The 10110-nt window shown below is 46.4% G+C and overlaps 1 protein-coding gene and 1 long non-coding RNA gene across 5 annotated transcripts in view; one reads left to right on the top strand and one right to left on the bottom strand.

Annotated features, from left to right (window-relative positions):
- Positions 1 to 4345, bottom strand: part of LOC114008321 (uncharacterized) — a 6064-nt gene extending 1719 nt beyond the window's left edge. Inside the window, exons 1-2 of one of the 3 annotated variants that reach the window (XR_003549883.1) lie at positions 4253 to 4345; positions 510 to 653 (exon numbers count right to left, since the gene is read on the bottom strand). This is a non-coding gene — a long non-coding RNA (uncharacterized LOC114008321). Of the gene's footprint in view, positions 1 to 509; positions 654 to 2504; positions 2535 to 4252 lie in introns of those variants that run through there. The other 2 variants (XR_003549882.1, XR_003549884.1) reach the window with 2 other exon arrangements.
- Positions 1 to 9459, top strand: part of RFC5 (replication factor C subunit 5) — a 14549-nt gene extending 5090 nt beyond the window's left edge. The window contains exons 5-11 of one of the 2 annotated variants that reach the window (XM_006151567.3): positions 568 to 641; positions 3020 to 3179; positions 3850 to 3931; positions 4339 to 4468; positions 5705 to 5782; positions 6806 to 6860; positions 8848 to 9459. In XM_006151567.3, the coding sequence (XP_006151629.1) occupies positions 568 to 641; positions 3020 to 3179; positions 3850 to 3931; positions 4339 to 4468; positions 5705 to 5782; positions 6806 to 6860; positions 8848 to 8944 (676 nt within the window). In that variant the 3' untranslated portion in view covers positions 8945 to 9459. Of the gene's footprint in view, positions 1 to 567; positions 642 to 3019; positions 3180 to 3849; positions 3932 to 4338; positions 4469 to 5704; positions 5783 to 6044; positions 6429 to 6805; positions 6861 to 8847 lie in introns of those variants that run through there. The other variant, XM_006151568.3, reaches the window with a different exon arrangement.
- The last annotated feature ends 651 nt before the right edge of the window (positions 9460 to 10110 follow it).

Below are 10110 nucleotides of genomic sequence, written 5' to 3'. Positions count from 1 at the left end.
AAAAAAAAAAAAAAAAAAAAAAGGTGAAAAAGGTGAAAAGACCTAGGTGCAAAGTGAAGGAGGTAGGGAAAAAGCCAGAGGGAGGGAGGATACTCTGCACAAGGGCAGCAGCAGCACCAGAGGATAAAACATAAAGACCACCTCTGCCCATGAGGGCTGAAGGGTTAAGGAGGCGTTTCCTCTGTGAGGACGGATGTCGGCTTGGGTGCCAGTGCTGAGAGAGGCCAGCGTGGTGGTACAGTGGTGGTACAGCGGTGGTACAGCACTCCATGGTGCCAGGGCCACACGGGCGGGGTGTGGGTTTGCATCCTAAGGTCTCCCTGAGCATGCCAGGTGTGCAGGGGCACATACCTGTGCTCCTGGCTGGCTGGTGCTGAGGCTAGGCATGGGTCACAGTGTGACACCCTTTTGGAGGTGCTTTCCCCCCTTCTCAGAAGAAATAAACTAAAAAAAATAATAATAATTCTGAGATAAATGGGCTTTCTCAGAAAGGGTCTGATGGCACAAACCTGAAGATGGAGGTTGAACATGGAAGAATTCTTTAGACGGTGCCGTTTGTCTTCTTAGGAAAGGCTTTAAACTGGTGATCTTGGATGAAGCTGATGCCATGACGCAGGACGCCCAGAATGCCTTGAGAAGAGGTAAGAGGTACCCTGAGTACAGGGTGACGGCTGGTGAGTGCACCGAGAACTAGGACCTGAGGACCTGAGATACAGCGGCTTGTTTTCCATCTGTGTTCATCTTCTGGCCCAGTAAAGCCTCCGTATTCCTTTCTCTGTGTATCCCACCTGATGATCCAGACAGATAGCCACGTGGCAGGTGTTTCCTCCTAAGCAGCTTAAGGACAGAAGCCCTGTTGGGACTTTTATGTGTGACCAGGCACTGGCACTTCATCCTCTTCTGCCACTGGGTTCAATTTCAGGGCTGGGAATTTATATCATTTGATGGAAAGATATGGAAAGGCTTTCATTCCTAACCTATTAGATAGAACTTTAAGCTGTTGTAATCCTTATATACAAAACAGCCAGGAAAAGAAAACATGAATTTTAGTGGTACTCTGAAAGCTAACTGTACTTCACTACCTGCCAAATGATTAGGCGGGAAGGGAGAATATCCCATGACTTGTCTTTCCTAAGGGGGCAGCTCATTGCTTGCATCAAAATCTCACTAAGATGCTGAGTTAAATAACTGGGAGTGGGGCCAGCAGGTGGCATAGTGGTTAAGGTGCTGAACTCTCATATAACTGATCGTGGTTCAAGGCTGGGACCCAGAGGCTTGAAATCCATGCCAGGTGCATGTGCATGCAGAATCCAGGGAGGAGAAGGGATTATGATGTGTCCATCCCCCCAGGGGTGATTTCTTTCTGTCTCTCCAGCAAGTGCATGTATCCTATAGCAAAAAAAAATCTCTCTTAAAAAAAGTCAGCTGGGGAAGACCAGCAGTTGGTGTAATGGCTATGTCGCTGGACTTCCATGTAGTTGATCACGGTTCGAGTCCCGGACCTGGTGGCTTAAACTCCTGTGTGTGTGCGTGCCCAAGATTCCAAAAGGAGAATGGAGGAGGAGGGATTGTGGTGTGGCCATCCCCTCCTGGGAATAATTTTTCACTTTATCTGTTTCTCTCTGTCTTTCTGGCTAGTGCACGTGCCCTATAACAAAAACCTCTCTCTCAAAAAAAAAAAGGGGGTGGGAGCAGCTGAGAGAGAATGGTCTTTAGGAGTGGTGAGGAAGGAGACCGTTGCAACACATGTTTGGAGGAGGAGGACAGAGTATCTTCTAGTCCTGAAGCTTTGGCAGCCTTTCTTCGGCATCTTGTTCTGCAGAGTGACTGTCAGTCTGGCCACATCCCAGTGTGAGAACACTGGGTACTCAAAGACTGAAACTAGTGTCATAAGCATCTCTCAGTTTGGGTTGTTGCTCTCTCAAATGCCTTAGGTCTGCGGATCCATTGGAAAGTCTGCAAAAAGCTATTCTCCCCACCAAGGGCGACAGTGGCACAATGGTGACATGACACTCTGCAGTGCTGAACTCCTGCATGAAGGTCCTGGGTTCACATCCCAGGGTCTTGCTGCATATGCCAGGCCTGTAATCCAAGCTGGCTGAGGCTGGGGGGTGGGTTAGGCCTTAAAGATCTTATTGGGGATGCTTGTCCCTCTCTCATCATGGAAGAAATCAATGAAAAAGGCGGGACCAGCAGATGGCGTAGTGGTTACGTTGCTGGACTCCCACATAGCCAACTGTGGTTCAAGTCCTGGACCCAGGATCTCCTCTTGTCCAAGATCCAAGAGGAGAATGGGGGGGAGAAAGGATTGTGGTATAACCATCCCCCCAGGGGGTGATTTCTCACTTTTTCTTTCATTGTGTCGATCTCCAGTGGGTGCACATGCTCTACAGCAAAAACCTCTAAAAAATAATTTTTTTGGTGGTGGGGAGATTTTTTTGCTATAAGGGGTGTGCCTTCACCAGAAAGACAGAGAGAGAGAGAGACAGAAAGCGAGAAATCACCTCCCAGGTGGATGGCCACATGCAATCCCTTCTCCATTCTTCTCTCAGGATTTCGGGCATGCATGCATGTGCCTGGCATGAGTTTAAGCCACTGGTTCCGGGGCTCAAACCGTGGTCGACTACATGGGAGTCCAACTGCTGGTCCCCCTGAAAAATAAATTTAAAAGACAGGCATCATCAACTTGCTAAATATAATTTCTATACAAGAGGACAGGAATACTAGGTCTGAGGTAATGGGATGAGGTAACAGGGGTGCCAAAATGTGGGCGAATCATTAAGAAGGAAGTGTTCTGTAGAAGTCTGTGGAGGTGACATGTTCATTTTGAAAGGGGAGTGGTTAATCTGAACAGACCAGTGACGCCCTCTTGTTGCAGGTAGGATCCCCACTTGTTTGCGTCCGGACGCAAATCTTTTTTTGGATCCTCCCCATGACTATAGTAAAGCTTAGGTGTCTGGGTCCTTTGGAGAATGGAACTGAACTTTGGCATGAGGTGCTTTTTTCCTTTCCTCACTAGTGATTGAGAAATTCACTGAGAATACCAGATTCTGCCTCATCTGTAACTATCTGTCAAAGATCATCCCTGCCTTGCAGTCCCGGTGTACGAGGTTCCGATTCGGTCCCCTGACTCCTGAACTCATGGTTCCCCGCCTGGAACACGTCGTAGGAGAGGAGAAGTGAGTGTGCTGTGGCCTCTGGGAACGGCGTGCAGGGTTCGGGCTTGTCTGGCCATTTCCTAGTTAAAGGCCATGATGTCGGTTAACCTAGCAGACTGCCTGGCACGGGTAAGCCTTTGGACTGGTAGCTGCTACCATTTTCTCTGGTGTCTTAGGGACATTCATCCCATTAAAGTCACTTGGTGTTTCCCTTGATTTCTCTGGATTCCATCCTCCTTCCCTGGAAGCTATCCCAGTTTCCTCCCACTCTTGTCACTGGGAACCGTAGGCTGCCGAGGCGGCCCTTCTGCAAAAAAGCTTCTGAGACATGCCTTCTGTGTAATCCAGTACTGAACAAGAAGCCAACTCGAGCCATGCTGGTTCTAAAGGCACCTCAGCTCTGTGGTCACAGATCGAGCCAAGGTTCACTGCTCTGCAGAGAATATTCTTCAGATAATGCTTGGTCCCGAGTCAGGGCCTTTCTAGATTTTAAGTGGGCTAGTACTACTCATGTGAAGCTCACGTTCCTAGAAGCCAGAGTGAGTTCTAGATTGGACAGATCAGGAGAATATTAACTCTGCTTCTTTTTTTTTTTTAAGGCCCCCTATCATTCCAGTTCATGTTGTTCTCTCTGGTAGATATTTGTACTCTTGGGAGGCCTCTGAAGTCCCCTTTGTCTCTTTCTTTTCAGCGTTGACATAACGGAAGATGGAATGAAAGCACTTATAACTCTTTCCAGCGGAGATATGCGACGAGCTCTAAACATCCTGCAGGTATGTGCTCCTACTTGGAGCACGCCTCAAGTCACCGCATCAGAATACTAATACCTTTCCAGCATGCATAAGTAACTGGGCAACTGATGGCACAGGTTCAGAAATTTCAAACTGGTAAAACCTTGATGTCATAATGTATCATAATCCCCTCTCCTTTGTATTATATTTTAATTTAAAAAACTGTCATCACCAAGGAAGCGATACAGAAGGATTCTGTAGCCACAGCAGCCAAAAACAGTGGCATCACCTGGTGAGGTGAACCCTTTCTGGTGTAAAATACGGGGCTTGAACCATCCTGTACCCATGGGGTGTGCTGCTCACCTGTGTTCTCCCGCAGAGATTTCTTCCTGGCCGCCTGTAGCTTGGCCGCTGCTGTGACAGTCACTGTGACCTGTCTGTCTGCACAGAGCACCAATATGGCCTTTGGGAAGGTGACAGAGGAGACAGTCCACACCTGCACAGGGCACCCGCTCAGGTCAGACATTGCCAACATTCTGGACTGGATGTTGAACCAAGACTTCACCACGGCCTACAGAAGTATCCTTTCTTGGGTCCTCCTGGCAGGTGTAGTGCCTAAGGTCCAAGGTGGGCCCAGGAGGTCAGGCCGCAGCAGCACCTATACCTGCTAGCAGAGGACGACTGGCTGGGTGTGACTCTGGTCAGCTTGTTGTAACCCACTTGTCTTTTTTTTGGAGAGGTTTTTGCTATAGGGCACGTGTGCTCTCTGAAAGAGAGAGACAGTGAGAAATCACCCCCTGGAGGGGATGGCCACGTTGCAATCCCCTCTCCTCTCAGAATCTTGGGCACGCACACACACGAACCCAGCATGAGTTTAAGGCACTGGGTCTGGGACTCAAACCACAGTCGACTACATGGGAGTCTAGCGATTGTAGCCATGACACTATGTGTTGGTCCCTGTATGCACTTGTCTTTAACAACCCAAAGTTCTTCCTGTCGGGCGCTGGCCTGGGAAAAGCTTGAGGCACCTTTACTCATAGATGGGAAAAAAGCATTTAGGCCTTGGAGTGGAAATGTGTTAGGTTTTTGTTGTTGTTTTAAGAATTAAATTATTATTATTATTACTTAATTTGACCAGAGAGAGAAAGGAAGCCACCAGGTCCTGGGCTCAAACTGCAGTCACCCATGTGGCAGTCCAGTGCCTTAACCACCACACCACCTGCTGGCCCCAATGCATTACTTTTCAGTGTTAACGCTCATTGTGAAACTAAAAGCTTAGAATAGGGGTATGAAGCCTGACTTTATTCTCTACTAGTAGGGATACAAGTTTTTGTTTTGTTTTGTTTTGTTTTTAAAAAAAACTTTTAAGATAAAATAAGACAGTGGAGTCCACATGTGCAGCTTCAAACTGAAAGAGAAACCATTGTTGGGATTAAAAGCTCTGCTTTATGGGCCAGCTGGTAACATGGTGGTTAAGGTGGCTAGATCTCACATGGCCAACTATACAGTTTGAGTCTTGGATTCAGAAAAAAGGTCCCAATGTCTCAGTCTCGGCCTTGACAACCACACTGGGCAAGGGTGCGTGTGTGCCAAAAATCCCTAGAGGAGAATGGAGAAGGGAATGTGGCATGGACATCCCACCAGGGGGTGCTTTCTCACTTTCCCTGTCTCTGTTTTGCTGTCTGTCCAGCAAGCACACGCACCCTCCGACAAAATTTAGGGGAAAAAATTAACTCTGCCTCATAAAAGCACTTGGCCAGGGTTTGGATGTTTGTTCTGGAACCTTTTCCCTTCGCCTTAACTGCTTCTCTTTAGATATTATGGAGTTGAAAACTCTGAAGGGGCTGGCGTTACATGATATCCTGACAGAGATACACCTGTTCGTGCACAGAGGTAACGCACTATCCCTCGTTGAGAACTGTGGAGAACCAGAATGCTCTGGGGTTAAGGAATGGTTAGAGAACATGAGGTTTCATTCTTGAAACAAAGACACAAACAAAGTAATAGAGTATAAATCTGACCCCTCACTTTCAGCAATTGTCTTGCTATTTTAAAATGGTCCCAAAACCCCACTATATTTCCTTCAGGGGTTTCTACTATACAGTATTAAGTAGTGCATATTTTAATTCACATTTCTAAAATATTTTCTCCTAAGGAAAGAAAAGATACATCTGCATAGAAACGAAACCAAGGTTTCCTGTCTTAAGGAAACCATCTTAAGCTCCACATTTGCTGCAGCTTTCTACAGAGAACTGGTTCCCAGCTTTGTCGGTACATACAAACCACCCAGACCAATCCAGCCAGCCTCCTGGGGACGTGGGCATCTGTGTCTTCAGGCTCCCTGTGTGATCCATCGCACAGCCTTTTTAAGAAGCTCTTCCCTTGTTAATAGCCAACTGCAGAGAGACTTAACCGGGTCAGTGTCAGTGAACGATGGTTCTACCCAGGCCTTGCAGCCCTGCTGGCTGGCTGGTGTGGTTAACTTCTGCCTAAATGATTCACGAAGCCCTGCTGCTGTGCACCTTGGTTGTGAAAGCTGATATGAACCAACTCTTATATATATATATATATTTGCCATAGGGCATGTGCATTGGCCAGAGACGGGGAGAGTGAGAAATCATCCTTCAGGGGCATGGCCATGCCACATTCCTTCTATTCTCCTCTTGGGATTTTGGGCACACAATGTACACAGCATGATTTTCAAGCTGTTGGGTCCAGGACTCAAACCACAGTTGGCCATGTGGGAGTCCAGCACCTCCAGAATCCCACCAGGACAGAGCAATGGGATCGTGGCAGGATTGCGCCTCATTAGGGGATGCCTTCTCCTTGATGTTTAAACTCATACTTGTCCTCAGGTTTTTTCCCGATAGTAGCGAGCGACAGATCTTGCTCATTTGATTTTGTTTTTGTTTTCAGTTGACTTTCCATCTTCAGTTCGGGTACACTTGCTAACCAAAATGGCAGACATCGAGTGAGTATTTCTTTTTTCTTTTTTTACTTGCTTGGTTTCAGCTTGTGTAAATCATTTAAGTAATAGGATCTAGCTTTTGGTCACATCGAAGGGAAATAGGGAAGGGTGTGACTTGCTTATGAGTCTGTTATTTTTCCATACTTACAATTCATACCTAGGAACAAGTCCAGCCACTGTGGTGCAGCCACAGTGCAAACTGCAATGCTGCACGCCCCATGGAGTAGCAGGGTTCGGTTCTGGGGTCAGCCTGTACACGCTGGGCACATGCCTGCGATCCTAGCCAATTGGGCAGTTGTAACTGAGGATAACTGTCTCTCCCTTTCATGAAGGAAATAAAGTTTTTAAAAAAAGAAACAAGGGCCATAGCAATAAACACAAAGGACAAGTACAGATCAGTTACCTGTTTGGGATAAAGGCTTTTCCTTAGACCTCAGAGGCTTGGCCCACGTTGGTTCTGATAATGTTCCTGTTATTTGGGAGGCCTGCTTCTGTTCAGACATCCAGGGCGTTTGGGGACGACCAGCTATCCAGCTGTTATTATGGCATTTTGGCACACTAAAGCATATTGGGAAAGTAAACACAGACTCAATGTTCCACTTTGCCTGGTTCAGTGAACACTGTTATTAGCCCCCAGTGAAGCTGGCAGCTGTCATTTAAGTAGACAGAGCATTAGGTTCAAAACAGACGTCAGCGTAGGCCACCGCCAACATGCCGTCATTGGCTTTTATTTATTTTTTTTTAAAGTTTATGTATGTATGTATGTATTTATTTGTTAATTTGACCAGAGAGGGATGGGGGGAGTAAGAAAGCAATGTATGTATGTATGTATGTGTGTATGTATGTATTTATTTTAATTTAACCAGAGAGGGACAGGGGTAGGGGGGGGAGTGTGAGAATGCAAGCCACCAGGTCTGGGACTTGAACCACAGTTGGCCATGTGGGAGTCCAGCGCCCTTAACCACCACACCCTCCTGCTAGCCCCCCTCACATGCACAAATCAGAGCACTCTTTATCACTACATTGCAAATGTGATTTTGCTTTTGATGGCTCGGTACTTAAAAAGTGGCAAGGTGTACTGCCAGGGGTCTTGTTTTAACTAGACCACCTACACAGATATGTCAACCAAACCTCCTCCTTAAATGTCTAAAAAGGAAAACTTTTGAGAGATTTTTGCTATAGGGCTCGTGCACTCACCGGAGACAGAAAGTGAGAAATCACTCCCCAGTGGGGATGCCCATGTTGCACTCTCTTCTCTTGGATCTTGGGCATGCATGCACACGTGCCTGGTGTGAGTTTGAAGCCTCTTGGTTCAGGACTCAAATTGTGGTTGACTGCATGGGAATCCAGCGATGTAACCATTACGCTGTCTGCTAGTCCCCTGATTTTTTTTAACCAATTAATTAATACATCTTGTAGATCTAGAAATAATTCTCAACCATATAAACTCTGCATATTCATATAGTTACGACAAAGTTTAGTTCACAACACTGCTGTTGATACAAAATTTTAAAAAGCTGGGGCCAGAAGGTGGTATGGAGGTTAAGGCAGCTGGATCCCACGTAGCCAGGTTCATGGTTCAAGTTGACTTGGCAGCTTGAAAATCACACTGGGGGTGTGTGTATGCATGCCCAAGATCCCAAGAGGAGAGTGGAGGAGGGATTGCAGTATGGCCATCCCCCAGGGACTGATTTCCTATTTTCCCTCTCCTCCTTTCTCTCTCCTGTGAGCATACATGCCCTAGAGCAAACAACAAAAAACCCACCTTAATTGTATCCTCACCAGTGAGTCAGATTTAGCAATCCGTGTCCAGGGCAGAGAAGGAAAGGTCAGAATGACACAGACGGGATTGCTATCCAGGATACATTTTTCTCAGCTCCCATCCCCTCCAACAGGTTTTCAGCCTCTGATCTCTTTCGTTCTTGTACCAAAAAAGGGGGCCATTATCTGTGATATTCTTTTGTCTCACCTTCTGTCTGATTGCTTTTAGGTACAGACTCTCCGTTGGCACTAACGAGAAGATTCAGCTGAGTTCCCTCATTGCTGCTTTCCAAGTCACCAGAGACCTGATTGTTGCAGAGGCCTAGATGCCCTGAGGCCTGTGGACTAGTTTTCAGGGCCCGGCCATGCCTCAACAGAGGACTGACTCGGTGACGTGGGGCCATGGGTTGAAGCCATAATCACCCCCAGTCTTGGAAAACTCCATTCCAGGCATGGATGGGCAGATGTTTAAAAAGTATTGTGTATGTGGTTATTTGGAGCAGGGATGTGCAAAAGGATTTTAATGTATTTATGTTCCTGCACTGCCCATCTGTCTTGTCTACAGAAATAAAAATAACCTTTTATTCAGCCCTCAGGCTTATTCCTTCAGTTGCTTGATGACAGGAAACTGGCCTACCACATTTAGGTCTGGAATATAAGGCTTTCAAATCCTATATGGTCCAAGTGTCTTCTAACTCAAGGTAAACAGCTCCAAAATTATGACTCTAAATCTTTGACACTGTCTCAATTTACAGTAAAGAAAGTAGGTATTCTTGGTTCTGGCCGAAATGACCATACTTTGGGGCCAGCAGGTGGCGTGGTGGTTAAGGCATAGACTCCCACATGGCTGACCACGGTTTGAGTCCCAGACCTGGCAGCTTGCTTTCTCACCTTCTTTCCCTCTGGGAACACATGTTCCCTATAGCAAATTTTTAAAAATGACATTAAATAAAATTAAATAATTATAAAAAATGTTTTAAAAAATTACCATACTCTTATAAAACAGACTGAATTTTCTTACTTTAAAAACTGGTATTTTTATTTCTCCTCTTAAATAGAATTATCAGCAGGTTTCAAACTGTGACGTGGACAGTAGTAAAAAAAAAAACTTCAAGGGAACCAGCAGTTGGCATAATGGCTATGTCGCTGGACTCCCACGTAGTCAACCGCGGTTCGCGTCCCGGACCCGGTGGCTTAAAACTCACGCCGGGCACGTGTACGTGCGTGCCCAAGAGCCCGAGAGGAGAATGGAGGAGAAGGGATTGCGGCGTGACCATCCCCCCTGGGGGGGTGATTTCTCGCTTTCTGTCTCGATGTCTCTCTCTGTCTGTCTGGCGAGCGTACGTGCCCTATAGCGAAAATCTCTCAAAAAAAAAAAAAAAAAAAAAAACTTCAAATGTAATATAGAGCTAGCCTCAAAATTATGCCACTGGAGGGCCTATCGTATGAAACTCACTTGTTTAATGCAGTGAGGACATGTGAGATTAAGGCT

Source organism: Tupaia chinensis, unplaced genomic scaffold (genome assembly GCF_000334495.1).
Source record: "Tupaia chinensis unplaced genomic scaffold, TupChi_1.0 Scaffold000320_1, whole genome shotgun sequence".
Taxonomy (NCBI): Eukaryota; Metazoa; Chordata; class Mammalia; order Scandentia; family Tupaiidae; genus Tupaia; species Tupaia belangeri.
This window is presented reverse-complemented; position numbering and strand designations above follow the sequence as displayed.